The sequence below is a fragment of the Styela clava genome, chromosome 1 (genome assembly GCF_964204865.1).
Source record: "Styela clava chromosome 1, kaStyClav1.hap1.2, whole genome shotgun sequence".
Lineage (NCBI taxonomy): Eukaryota > Metazoa > Chordata > Ascidiacea > Stolidobranchia > Styelidae > Styela > Styela clava.
In genome coordinates this window covers 2,746,137-2,761,254 of record NC_135250.1, presented here as the reverse complement: position 1 = coordinate 2,761,254, position 15,118 = coordinate 2,746,137, and the positions used below count along the sequence as shown (strand labels likewise).

General features: G+C 35.7%; 4 protein-coding genes across 4 annotated transcripts; 2 read left to right on the top strand and 2 right to left on the bottom strand.

Moving 5' to 3' along the window:
• Positions 1-1,292: 1,292 nt before the first annotated feature.
• On the top strand, positions 1,293-2,676 carry LOC144427336 (small nuclear ribonucleoprotein E-like). Its single transcript, XM_078116405.1, has one exon. It carries the CDS (start codon positions 1,390-1,392, stop codon positions 1,678-1,680), a length of 291 nt encoding a protein of 96 aa, XP_077972531.1. The 5' UTR covers positions 1,293-1,389; the 3' UTR covers positions 1,681-2,676.
• LOC120333926 (NADH dehydrogenase [ubiquinone] 1 alpha subcomplex assembly factor 2-like) lies at positions 2,406-4,232 on the bottom strand. Its single transcript, XM_039401369.2, has one exon. The coding sequence runs from the start codon at positions 4,110-4,112 to the stop codon at positions 3,678-3,680; it is 435 nt and encodes a 144-aa protein (XP_039257303.2). The 5' UTR covers positions 4,113-4,232; the 3' UTR covers positions 2,406-3,677.
• Positions 4,190-8,409, bottom strand: LOC120333835 (sodium-independent sulfate anion transporter-like). The gene has a single exon (XM_039401246.2). It carries the CDS (start codon positions 8,383-8,385, stop codon positions 6,535-6,537), a length of 1,851 nt encoding a protein of 616 aa, XP_039257180.2. The 5' UTR covers positions 8,386-8,409; the 3' UTR covers positions 4,190-6,534.
• Positions 8,410-11,083: 2,674 nt separating this feature from the next.
• LOC120334149 (uncharacterized) lies at positions 11,084-14,351 on the top strand. The gene has a single exon (XM_039401636.2). The coding sequence runs from the start codon at positions 11,735-11,737 to the stop codon at positions 13,370-13,372; it is 1,638 nt and encodes a 545-aa protein (XP_039257570.2). The 5' UTR covers positions 11,084-11,734; the 3' UTR covers positions 13,373-14,351.
• Positions 14,352-15,118: the final 767 nt, after the last annotated feature.

Here is a 15,118-nt window from a genome sequence, read left to right as displayed (position 1 = left end):
GTCGCATAACCTGAACCCCAACCTGGTACACAACCTAGGTTCAGGTTGTGCGCCATCTTGGTGCGCATACTTCGAGGTCCCAAATGTATCAAAAGAGAGAGTTCGATTTTTAAACCAGAATATATGTATACATGTAATAATAGATAGTACCACAAATATTTTGATATAGACTAGAACAGTGCTCTTCAACCGGGTATACGATATACCCAAGTGTATATGTATACCAGACCATAGGGTATAGGATAGACCGTTGGGTATACAACTGATAAAGGGAATACGAAAGGTGTACAGCCTAAATCAGGAAATCTAAACTCTGATATATATACAGTATATAATAAAATATAAAATATTCAATTGGAGACAACAATGAAAATGCACATGAAATATAAAATGTTATTAACGCTAAGAACCGACGTGACTACGTGAGCACGTTGATACATCACAAATTATATAGATAATACGGTCATGTGTCTGGGTTGGTGATTTCGGCTGCCATGCACTTTGTTTCATTTATGTCGAACATTATTCCCGTCGACGCTAAGGCAGTCAGTCAAATTTATAACTTGCGGTCACTAGCCTATTAGATTGCATGATGATATTGCAGTACAATATGTGCTTGAAATTTATTGTTTATTTGAGCCTTAAATAAACACTGGTATTTGTAAGGTACCCGGTATACAAAGTTCTTGAAAAACTGTAAAAGGTATACTTCGATAAATAAGGTTGAAGAACACTGGACTAGAATATACCAATACAACCCAAACAAATACTACAATAATTTTTTATTAATATTCAACTCAGAACAAGGCTCAATGCCCAGCAAGTGGAAACCATTGCAATACCGCAATATCATACCGGCACTCTCCTTAACTTCTGCTTATATGTTAAGAAACTATATAATCTGTAACCTATCTTCACTACCGTGTTTTTTTAAACTTCCCAATAAAACACACGCTCCCACCTTCAACGAGCAAATCTGAACAAACTCGAAACACGGCGCTAATTGTATCAATTTTATTTCAAAGGCATCCAAACAAAATTTTCTGTTTGTGTACTGACAACTGATGTCACGTGACCATGGAAATCCACTGATGTGTGCAATGATTTTACTTAAATTCTCAATAATCGAGACAGAGCAAAAGTATAATAAAAAATGAATTAAAGTTTCGATCTTTATTTTAACCCAAATTATTATATAAATCAGCCTAAAATGTGCAAAATAGATAATCATACACCAACATTTGTCAACTTCTGTCCACTTGATAGCGTATGTTCCCGCGACGATTGCACTCAGCGTGTTCACTATTCTGTTATTCTTGCTTAGGCGCGCAGGTTTTGCTTGCGAATTTTTGAAATTTTCTGGTTCAAAAGCCGAAATTACGGAGAAAAATGGCGTACAAAGGAACCAAAGTACAGAAGGTTATGGTCCAGCCTATTAATCTAATTTTCCGATACTTGCAAAACCGATCGAGAGTTTCAATTTGGTTGTATGACCAAGTTAACATCAGAGTGGAAGGACATATTGTCGGATTCGATGAATACATGAATTTAGTATTGGATGAATCAGAGGAAGTTCACCTGAAGAGGAGCACCAGAAAAACTCTTGGCAGAATCATGTTAAAGGGAGACAATATCACTGTCATTCAGCAGGTCCAGGAGCCGGAATCCATGGCTGCATAGTTCGTCTATTGGCAGCTAGTTTTATGGACTGAAACAACGGATTAAAGAACTTTCTGATCATCAATTTTATTTTAAACTTAAACGGAATTTAAGCTGCGGTTCCATGTAATTTTTGAATCCTGGTAATGATGCTTCAATAAATTTTGTTCGTACCATTTATTAAAAAAATCCAGCGAAACCATCACTGCTAAATTTACAGTTTTATGAACTGAAACCCTGGAATTATAAATTGCAGTTACCTTTCCAATCATCAAAATTTTTTGAACCTAAAAACAGATTTTAAGGTTTAGTTTACCTGAAGTGCAAACAGACTTTAATTTCTTTTATTTATAATTTTGATGATGATGCTGCAACAGTTTTTGTTATTACTGTATTAGCTGAACAGAAAAAGTCTAATAACCAACTTCAAAATTATTGAAAGCTGATTTTCAACAATTTTTATATCCTATTCTGAAGTCTTCACTTCATTCAGAAATTAAAAATGCTGCAATAAGTTTCGCAAGTAACATTTATTAAAAATATTCAACAAGACCATCGCTGTTAAATTTACAGTTTTATAAACTGGAACTCTGGAATTATAAGTTGCAATTAGCTTTCCAATCATCAAAAATATTTTTAACCTGAAAACAGATTTTAAGGTGCAGTTTACATGTGCAAACATACTTTAATTTCTCATTATTCATAATTTTAATAACGATGCTGCAACAAGTTTTATTATTACTGTCTGTATTACCTTAATAGAAAAAGGCAAATAACCAAATTCAAAATTATTGAAAGCTGCTTCTTAATTTTTTAAATCCTATTTTAAAGTCCTAGTTCAGTTTTTATCATGTGGAGTGCAAATTCGATCGCTGCTGCTGTTTGTTCAATTGTGCAGTAAAACCTTTCATGCTATTGCCAATGGTGGTGTCTCCATCTCACTGGCAATGGATATATTTTGCTGCTTTTTGACTTACTTAGAACTTAAAAAATTTCCCAATAAACCTTTATACTATATGAACTGTTGTAATTTATTCTCCGACATTTTGTCAGAATTTACATTTGCACTGCGCAGCTGTTGAATTTTTATATGGGTTCCAGATCTCTTTAGTGTGGAGCATGGATTTGGTTTATGTAACCAAGTGAGACTGCTCGTGTTAAAAGGAACTACATCACTACCTATGACAGCTGTAAATGAATGATTCCCTGAGTACTTATAATCATTTCGCCACATAATGTGCAAGAGGGTTGTAAGGGTTATAACAGTTACAACATGGGCTCTTCTAATCACTAAACCATGATTCACACTTGGGTACTCCCGAAGTATGTGAACCAGGTTTGGGCTAGGCCATAATTTCGGGTACAAATACTAGGGGTGTCACTTGGATAGTCCCCGAACTCGTAATAGAACTAAAATAAGGCAAATTAGGATAAATTATGGCCTAACCTAGTACACATGCTACCTGGGTGCTACCAAGGTGCATTTAGTATCATTAAACTCATGGTGACACCAAGTGATATAGGACAAGTATTCTGAGGACTATAAAAATTATTATCACCGCGTGCCTCTAAAAAACATCACACTTCTATAGCCCAGTGAATTTTTAGTCAGAAATGTACAACACTAGTAAGAGATAGATACTCAGATAGCAAGGTGATACTCAAATAGCATGCACTTTCACTCAGGAGTTGATATCATTTCATATCTCAGGATTCTAATATTATTATCACTTCATGACCTTAAGAAACATCACACTCTTGTGGCACAGTGAATTTTCTGTTGCTTGTCAAGCACTCTGAATGAGGGGACCATGAAAATTATTAGCACTTCGAGACTCTAAAAAAACATCACACTTGTACAGCCCAATGAATTTTCAGACAGATCATTAAATTCAGAGTTGAGAAATGCACAACACTATGAGGCAACAAGGGATATTTACTTCCATTTCATTTTCTGAGGAATTTGTTCAAGCATATACATGTGCTCTGCTCCCCTAAGAAGTTAAGGTGAATTAATATCATTTAGGATCCCAGGATTCTACTTCAGCTTGATCTGGGTCCTTTTTCTTAGGTTTAGGAACTTCAGTTTTTGGTATATCCCTTTCTTTTTTTTGCTGTTCATCTAAAAATTTCACTTTTTCTTTCATTTTTCGCATTCTAAGTAAATTGTTTTCAACTTCTAGCTCTGTCGGAGGAAGTTTCCTTCTCCCTTGAAGCCAAGATAACCATTCTGTGGGAATATCTCGGCCCGATTCAATTATATCTCGTTGATGTGGGTCTTTCACCGGAGTATCGACTGATCGTCGCGTTTTAAATACTTCTTTGAGTCCAAAATAATATTTTTGTGGCGGTGTCTCATAGTAAATATTCCCTATAAAGTCTCTTCCTTTGCATATTTTATCCGGTTCCAATCGTAGTGATTTCGAAATCGCTTGCAAACCTCGTCGAAGCATTATTCCACGATGATTTTATATTAAAACATTTTTTAATTTAACTATCTGCTCTAAGAAAATCAAAAATTAACAAAATATTGCACTTTGATAGTATAATCGAGAAAAGCAAATATGCCAGTAACAAAGTAGTCAAGATGATCTATTAATTAAGGTTGAAGTTTAGCATGACTAATTCATATTTATAAATCAGGAGTCAAAAATTTTAAAATTATGCAGAGGCCCACTTTCAGGCTTTTACTGGTGTTAATATCAAAAATTTTTGACAGAAAACGAGTAAGCACCAACTTTACTAAGAATTCTCATTAGACTAATAAATGCTTTCATATACCAGTGTTTCTGTTAACTAACTTTAGTTTTCTTGAGTCTGAGTTAACACACAGGCCAATAAGAAAAAATTTGGACCTTTTCCAGTTACCCCCACCCCTTAATATACAGGGTGGGCAAAAGTTATCCATAGTTTTATTAATTTAATGACTACCTATTTTTGATTACCCAGTTAGCAATGCAGATTGTGCTGGAAAATCAAATTCCATTCAAGTCATTCCTAACCCTAACTGGATGAATACTAATTTGTTATTTTAAAACAGGGCGGGGTAATAATGGTGGAGGGAAGGGGGGGTGGGAGGTACCAGAAAACAATCTGAAATTTCAACAATTTCAAATTTCAATGGATCAACATTTCACAGTACATTGAAAATTATCGCACAGTTTGGAAACCACTAATGTGAAGCATATAGAAAATTTCAACATCAGGCACAGAAATGGCAATACAGATGAATTTGAATCAAATTTTATAATAGAAATGTAACATGTACTAAAATTTACTGAGATTGAAAATGTATTATCATATACTCGTTCATATAAATTGAAGTAATTGAACTGAACAATGACATTGCACAGCAGCGATTCCCAACCGAGGGCTCGTGGCTGCCCAAGGGGCCACAGAGCAGTTGGAGGGGGGGCACAATGCTGGGCGCAAAAATCATTTTACTTCCCACTTCATAAGTAAACCACTCGTTCTTCCTAGTTTCATTGCTTGATAAGGTTATTTCACAGAGTGTTTTTACTTTGTTGAGCAAGAATTATTTGAACATAATGGGATTTGGAATCTACCAATCAAAGTAGCACTATAAATACCACTGGAATGATAAACAGAGTGCCAGGACTGACTGCCAAAGGCCTTCGAAAGGGGGCCTCGAGCCATAGAAGGTTGGACACCACTAGTGTACAGCTATGTTAAAAGACCGCAGCTGACAACTAGCATTATATTTATTAACGTTCCAAAGTTATGTAGTAGATTTATGTAAAGAGTGTCATGTTAAATACATACATGGAATGAGGGAATCCGTTGTCGGTAGGGTCAATACAAAAGAGAACTCATTCTTAAAAGTTTGAATCCCATCACTTGCTACAGCATAGATTGTACTATCACAATTATTTGATGGCATTTGGCAAGCATAGTAAATAGGTTCTAATGAATATATATAAAAGGTATTGAAAATCAAAAATAATGTAATATGCTAATTGTGAATAAATAAATGAATACCAATATAATGTTGAAAGAATAATACAGATTAAATAGAACATACACTGTAAATACTTGATACAGATTATCAATGAAATTTACCGAAAAAAGCTTACCAATACAGAAATGACTCTTGGTACACAATGATAAATGACTATGACCGTATATTGAAATTTATGCAGATATGGACAAATCCTATGATTAGTGTGGTCGTCATGCGGTATCAATGAATAAAGGTTTTGGGTGCAAACCTCGTGCCAATCAACTTTTCTACTATGTACTAAAATTAATATGAACCAGTAGGTACAGTACAGTAGGATGAGATTTGCATATTATTCTAGAGATATGGTGAACCCCTGGTCTGGTTACCAGTCAATGTCAGGTATGTGATTAGTTAGCCAGATATTTGTGATGAACCATACAGATTCTAATTCCTCCAGAAATAGAATGTCTATCACATAAGCAGATGTCTGTCTAAAACTTTGTTCAGGGCTAAGATACTTTACCAGATGGAGTATTGAAAGGTACTAAGAGGTTGCGTAAAGTAATAAAAAATGCTGTGATTCATGAGTATGCCAGTACACTTACAGAGAATATACAACAAGCATATGTCTATATTCAGGTCTTCCATTATGAACAATATATACGAAATTTTTGAGGTTTTTTCTTGCTGTATAGACTTACCATTATTGCTAGGAAATCAGTGTTGTGTCCGAGTATATTGTTGGGAAAATGTTTAACGTAAGCATATGAAGTGAGATTCACGCTAGGACGTTCTGAGCATAAATATTGTGCTTTCGCAGAAGCTTAGAATGCCATACAATCAGGATAAGTGTGAGACTAGTGGGGACATTTTTAAAGCAGCTTTTGATAACAAGTTACCACACATGAACATTTTTAACTGCTTGAATCATCAATATCACTGTCAAATATAATGATCGAAGTTGGGTCAGCTTTTTGTAGTGAATCCATCATATCTGTACTGAGATTAATGAATGTCATTTTAATATCGTGTTTGTTAAACTCTTCAGCAAGTTCTATAAAGCTCTGAATCGCAGTGTAATCTAGATGAGATAGATTTGATGCATCTATTGTAATCGTTGATATATCTTGATCGCTTATCTTTTTGAAGATAAGATGCCTTATCTTATCAGTTACATATTCCGCAGCTGGGTAGTGTAGACCCGCTTCAGGGGTTACAATGACATTAGTTCCAGAATCACGATTTGTGATGGTTTTGTATGGGATTCCCGGGAAAGCATTTGGATATAACATGATTAGAAGCGAGACCGCAACTCCAGCTAGGATTCCGTAAGGAATTTGCCAGAAACACACAAGAAAAGTTGCAATTAATGGTAACAGGTCAATCTTTTTGACTTTCCATAGAGTAACTACAGTAGCATAATCAACCATATAAATAACAGCGGAGATAATTACGGCAGCGAGTGCAGCTTTGGGGATATAGTAGAATGAAGGCGTCAGGACCGCGAGGCTTAAAATCACAAGCGCTCCGGTGAAGATCCCACCAGCAGGGGTTTTAACATTACTTTGAGCATTGATAGCCGTTCGAGAAAAACTTCCAGTAACACAATATGATGATACAAATGAGCTGAGGATGTTAGAAGCACCGATAGCTATCATTTCTTGATTAGTGTCTAGTAAATAGTCGTTTTTTCTCGCAAAAGCTTTCCCAATAGCAATACTTTCAAGGAGTCCCATTAACGGAATCACAAACATGCCGTCACCTATTCTGCTTACAAGCTCCTTTGTCGTTACTGTAGTGTTCCCATTGACTTCATTGAATTCCGGTGGCTTAAAATCTGGCAACCCTTCATCAATTTTTCCAGTGAGGGTAACACAGTCTTCAACTTTACATGATGTGATATCTTGAGAGTGGATTGCATAAGCTACAAAGGCAGCTGATATGACCACAACAGCATTTCTTGCTGTGCTTATAAGCCAAACGAATTTTTTCGATATTTTTTGACAAATAGTATCATCTGGGGACTCAGGCTCAATCCAATCTTTTATATAGCGGAGTAACACCAGGCATGCAATACAGCTGAGACCCATTACAACATCCCATACATTAGTATCTCCAAGGGCTTTCAGCATTTCGATAAGTTGAGGAACAAAGCTACTAGAAGTTGTTTTCACTCCAAATATATGCTTGAACTGGCCAAGAGCAATTGTTATTGCGGCCGCTGAAGTGAATCCACTGATTACAGGGGTAGAAATGAAACGCATAATGAATCCTAAACGTAATATCCCCATTGCAAATTGAACTACGCCTGCTAGAAAGGTCAGCAAAACAGCCTGAACAGGATCTCCATCACCATAAGTGTGCACTAACAATGACATGATTGCTGTTGGTCCAAGCGTTATATCTTTGCTTGTGCCAAATATACAATACACAAATCCACCCATGAAAGCACTATAGAGACCATACTGGACAGGTAAACCAGCTATTTGAGCATAAGCAAGTCCCTGTGGTATCACAGTCAATCCAACAGTTAATCCAGCGATGATATCACATTGCAACCAGTTTAATTTGTACTTTGGGAGCCAACTCAAAATCGGAAAGTAAGATTTTGTGATATCTAGACATTTGCTCGTTGTACATTCAAATTCAACTTCTTGTCCAAAGATTGTTTTCTTCGACTTTTCAGGTTCCTCAATTTTTGGAGGTAAAAATGGTTGGGACTCTGAGTTATTGATGAATGGATCGGAGACATTTATATTAGTCATTATCAATTATTATTATTGCATAAATGCCCTGGGTTAAATAAAAATTGTTTAATATTTTGTAGCCTACATAGATAGACAAAATTGTCCAGATTTTATGGACACCCTAAATATTAAATCTGACTACATAAAATTTGGCTTCAAGTCAGCGCTTTCCAACCGAAGAGAAATTCATCCTAGCTTTCAGAAATTGAAAAGTTAGGATTGTTCACTATTATTACTAGTTGTGATAATTTAAATTAATAATAATAATACATCATAGAGACAAGTACTGTATCTAGCATGAGACTATTCAGATGACACTTTTCAACACATTTCCTTCTGAACAAAGCCCAGCACAGCGACTATTGGTAACAACAATATACTGATAGTCTATCTGATATGAAAGGAGCTATTATTAAAGAAAGGGTTGGAAATCTTTCAGGCTTTGCATTTACATTGCCTAACTTATTACACCCAGGGTTGACACTAACATAAATATCACAAGGTTGCACAGTGATATTTTCGCATCATAATTACGGTACATCTTCCTGTTGAATCTGCTGATCTGTGTCAATATGATTTCTGAACTAGTACCGTATCGTAATAATAAAAGCTCTCATGATTTTCTTGACCCGTCTGAGCTAAGAATCCACATAACTGCACTAATAGGCCCACTAATTCTTTTCTCTGCAAATTTATTTTCTTATGTTTGAATTACACCACATTTTTATTATTTTCAACGTAGCCTACTCATCGACTCGTACGGTACCCAAATACCGGCACCGTACGAATGAATACCTATAAACACTGAAACAGTACGGTAAAACTCACTCAACCTGTCAACGGAAAAGGAGCCTCGATGACCTTCGTCGGTCTTACAGACTGACCCACATGAAACAATATTATCTGAACAGTGGCTTTCATATTCAATAATGTATATATTCAGGTATTTTTAAATTTTTAACGCATTCTGTGAAATAAAATCTTTTAGTCTTTATTTCTGCCCCAATCCTACCCCTTTGCCGCAAAATTGTGCAAGAGCCGATCACGAGTTGTTGCAATAATGCAAAAACACCTTCACAAAAATCAGCTCAAGAATGACATCTAACGGTATGTTAAAATTAAACTTTCGCAGCGCAACACACGCCGTCATGTTGTTAGGTTCATTATCAGTTTCTGCATTGTCAGTAAGTGTCGACACCGGTACCGGTAGTGTATCGTTCTTTTTTAGTAATTATTTCAGTTTAGACAAAGTTCCTATCTTCGAAACTGCAAGAATAATGTTAATGCGGTGCTTGACGTTAGGCCCAGAGCTCGACCGATATATCGGGCGGATATTGCGTGTTTGCCGATATATCATACCGTCGATATATATCGGCCATACTCGGCAAGCGCCGGGATGCGTGCTTCAACGGCTCTCGCCTCTGCATAACTGCTGGTTTACCAAAATTTCTATCCATTTTGCATTAAAAAGATGTCTCTCCCAATTCCCGTTGGTACCGGTACATGATTAGCCATTTCATGCATGGTCATAACTGAGCAGTTATCATCCGGAGTAACAATTTCGAGAGAGAAAGCACAATAAGAAAAAGGCAAATTTAGTATCAATAGAAAACGGTGGTTCTATAAATAGAATCGATTTGAAGCTGGTGGGTTAGTAATCACAGAAACATGGTACAGGTAGCTCAAAGCAATAATGTCATCAAAGTAGCTCCCGAATTTGTGACCTTCCCAAATTAAATTTTGAATTTCTGGGGTTAACAGTTTTATCAATATGGATATTTGTTTATCATTTTCATGAGAATTACACAAAAAAACCTTAATCCATTATAATAAGGTATTGAGCGTCTCTAGAAAGATAGTTATTAAAAATTTCACATGTAACTGCACATATGCTATTACAATATCGAAGTCTTTTATCATTATCACGATTCACTTTAGAATATATCAATTTATAACTTTTCAATACCCTTAACACATGCCCACGGCCACAGTTATATTTAAAATCGTCAGATTAACAATTCTTTTTCCTGGAAAAGGCTAGACTGATATTGAAGTCGCAGGAAAAGTTACAGAATAACATTTGTTCAAGCATTAACAGTAGCTAGTTAAATAAAAGTCTTACTGCAATGATGATAAATATCAAAATGAAACTACAGACTCACGAGGTACATAATAAAAGCCCATTTTGTGGCACAAAATATGATTTATATTAATATCGGCGTCAAAAAGTGATAGCGGTCGAGCTCTACCCAGAAGGCCTAGTGGTTCTAGCGTTTCGAAACTAAAGTACGGTACCGGTTCTGTGTACCACCATTGTCAGATTGTAATTAATACAGTACCGGTTTCGTAATAAGTTCCAGTCATTGATGGTACAGTAGGACAGTACGGCACACTATACAAATCGGGTGACATTGTCTCGTTTCAGAGAAACCCATTTTACAGATGATCAGACACCCCCTTTGGGAGACGTCTGGACGTTGTTGTCCCTCAATATCGGTAATAATACAGTATAATGAAGTTGCGCAAAATACTACAAAAAAGCGCAATCTAGTAACGTCATCATTGAAGTCCCTGTGAAAAAATAATCCGATTTACCGAAGGAAAAAAAAATTTACCGTAGCATTCGAGAGTTTTTAGCAAAAAACGGCAATTTTGGTCATGTGACGCCCACGATCAATTTGGATTATTATGGAGACAAGCATGGCGCGATATGAAGCATCTGACATGGTCCCAGACGCCCCTCATTTGTGAGACACGTGGAGTGTTTGTTTCATTGAGCCAAATGGAGGGATATTTATGGAATTTGGATAGTGTGCTGTACTGTAGGGCAGCCCCGGAGCAAGGATTCATTAAAATTGACATGTTGTGTGTAATATCAGGTAGCCGACTCATGAGGTTTTTATATTTAAAAGGTATTGCCCGATTTTGTATTACTGTTGTGTATGTCTTTTTTTGGGGTGTTCTTTGACTCTTTTTGCCACATTCTCAAAAATTGCAATTCCCGTTGAGCAGTCATCGTCATGGTCCAAGCTTTTACAGAACCGAGGTTATTTCAGTCCGTCAATATCGGTTCAGTTTACTCCTGTATTGCTAGTCGCACAAGGTTATGTTCTTGGGCCAACTTTCTTTTCAATGTTCAAGAATTATACCGTATGTGACCAAAATAAAATTGATTGATTGGTTATATCATGGCTATTAGGTCATCGATATTGGAGTCTGAAACAAAGTGACGTTTTCAAACTATATTCACCCCATTGATTCGATCATAAATTTTTCTCGACTACAAAGTCTTGCTTAGAAGGTCAGTCAAGTCAATGTGATAGCAACTCGCTTAGTATTTGTAATGTAGTTTTCTGGTTGATGGATAATGATAATATTTTCTAGATTAAATTACAGGCCAATTATTTATTCACTGGAAATGGATCGAATTAATTTTTTTGATCTCGCATTTGATGATGAATTTGCAAAACCGGCATTCATGCCAGAAATTAAAGAAGAAATTATTGAAGACGGTCTGTCATTTTTCAATGAAAATCAAACTGAAGTTACCAATATTTTTGAGAAAATCAATTCTCTTTGTAATCTGGAGGCTGACGACTCTTTTATATCCGAAAATAGAGATTTATTTGATGAACAAAGAATTTGTTTGGAAAATAACTATATCGAAGAGCTTTTGTTGGGGAATAAAAGAAATAAAAAACGTCGAAAGATACCCCGTAAATGTGAAGTTTGTGGCAAGATTTTGACAGATAGAAGTACATACTGGAAGCACAAGCAGGTTCATTTATCAGATAAAGCTTATAAATGTGAGTTTTGTCCGAGAACATTCAGTGGCAAGGAAAGTTTAATTGTGCATCGGTTTGAACATACTGGACAATATGCTTATAAATGCTCCAAGTGCGGTAAACAGTTCCGAAGTCGCTGGGGGCTGACTCTACATATTCGAACCCATACTGGGTATAAGCCACATGGTTGTCACGTATGTGGGATGAGATTTTCTAATACTGGAGATATGGGGAAACACTTGAAGCGTCATTTTGCTGTAAAGTCGTATAAATGTAAAGATTGTGGGAAGAAATTTGTTTCTTCGAAAGAGCTCAAAATACACTTTAATAGAGTTCACTCAAATGAGAGGCTCCATAAATGTGACAAGTGTGATAAATCTTTCAAAACTAGAGCGGATATGTTACGACATGAAAAGCATCATCTTGCTTTGAGAAGCTTTTCATGCCCAATCTGTCAATTTACTTGTTCAATTAAACATAATTTGGAAGCGCATTTCAAAGTACACTCGAGCGAGAAGTCTTTTTTCTGTGAGGTCTGTGGCAAGCAATTCAAACGTGCAGGAGATGTTAAAAAGCATATGGCAACTCATTCTAATAAAAGACCATATCAGTGTAAATTCTGCGATAAAACCTACAAAGCTGCTAAACATTTGAGTGTTCATGTCAATCGAGCACACACCGGTACCAGGGACATTGAATGCGTGCAATGCAAAAAGAAATTTTTCGATACTGCATCGCTTAAAAATCATATTAAGATACATATTGGCAAAAAGCGATTTTCATGCGAAGTATGCAACAAACGTTTCCTAGTGAAACATAATTTAATAACACATGAACGAGTGCACACTGGAGAAAAACCATTCGAATGTAGAATTTGTGGACAACGTTTCACGCAAATGCCGAATAGGGCACGTCATGAAGAAAGACATATATTGAAAAATACAGGCTTAAAATCTTTTTCATGCAAAAAATGTGATAGGTCATTTTTAACTAAAGACTATCTAAATCATCATTCTGTGATTCACTCTAATGAAAAACCCTTTTCATGTGATTTTTGTGGAAAATTGTTTCATTTCAAGACTAACTTGGAAATTCATCTTAGAGTTCACACAGGAGAAAAACCGTACAAATGTGAAGCATGCGGGAAGTCCTTTTCTCAGCACAGCTCTTGGAAACATCATGTCAAAGAAAACGTGTGTGCAAAAGATGTGCATGTGTAAGCAAAATTTAAGTCTTTCAATAAATTTTTTTAACACAAAGTGGACTGATGGATCGTTATGGCTAGAAGCAGTGATGGGATTCAAATTTTTTGTCAGCCTGTTCCTTCACCAAAGTCATATTTTTCAGCCGGTTCTGTTTCAAACAAAACATTGACAGTAACCAGTAATGCTAACCGGTTCGCTGATCTCATAAAATTCAAAGAGACGGTTCTATAGAACCGGTTACGACCCGGCTGAACCCCACCACTGGCTGGAAGGCTATTACAAAAATTATTATTTATTACGGCTATTATTTCAAAAAATTTTTGGGCATTTGTGGAATTTTTCTCGATTTTAAATTTTTGTTGAGATGACATTGTCAAAATTGAAAAATTCGCACTGTGCTGTGGTTTCGTTATCACATCGTGTCCAAATATTTGAGCATTGATCTCTTATTTATATAATTTTCTTTGATATGTTCAGTTTGGTTCTTTCAATGGTGTTTTCTCATTCTTTCTCTTAATATGTTCCCAATTGATAAAATGAAGTGAGTAATGCTGTAGAGTCAGAAAAGTTTGTAGCGTACATGAAGCCATTAGAAAACGATTCTGTATTCCGGACTCAGGGATGGCCATTTCCGAATACTAAACTATTCCGAGTACATTCTAAAATAATGTTTTCGAATGTGGAATTCCGAATACATTCTAAAATCGAAAATAACACATTTTTGTTTTAGTTTATTAAAACCCAGTAAATTAGGAAATAAGCTTCAATAGAAATATCAGAATAAAGCCACAAACCAACAGTATATGTACACAAAGTAATTAATAGTTTACAGCTATCAATAAAAAATAATAGCAACTTGTGACACTGGCAGTTTATTAAAATTATTCACTTTGTACAAATGACCATATGAAATAATAGCCAAGGAGTTGTCTGACGCTTTCTATCATTGGTACCATGATATTACGATAATAGTCAAGTCTATTGACAAAAATACTACTTGTATTCAGATATTTATTTATTTAGGCCTAGAATATTCTACTACTTACCAGTATATTTGTATAATAATTTATGTGAACCAGATATTATTATCAGGTGTAGCATATTGTTGTGTCTGAAATTAGAAATAAATAAGTGGAGGATAGATGACCACCACTGCCAGCCGCGCAGCCAGGATTTTCAAAATCGGAAATTCCCATTGCCGCCTGTAACACCCACCGCGATTCCGCGCTCGTTGAAAGAGCCGTATTTTCAGCGTATAATGATCATCCTGTTACGTAAAATATTCAATCCATGACAACTACGAGATTCTAAAATATCTTTATATAATAATTTAATGTGTCCAACGTAACTCGCGGTTTCTTCTTCTCACGCCAAAAAAAACATTACTATTCGGTCCACGGCGATCTGTGACCTAAACGTACGAGATAAACTGCCTGATGTATTTAATTTTAATACATATTTTTGCAATCTTGCCAACTCGTTATCGCCCTTAGAAAAATCTCAGATAATGAAAATTTTGCTAAGTGTAGAGTATGATTCATTTCATACAATGAATATACATATAAAGTCTAGCAGTAAATTAAAAATACATATTCATCGCCGCGATTATGCCACCTGTTAAAAGAGTCGACTTTTACAACAAATAATATACCAACGAATATATATTTTTCTGTTGTGCAAAGTGATGAATTCGTGACCTATACGGGCATATTTAAAATATCTTGCTTTATTAATTTAATTGTCTTCAATTTAACCTGCGGT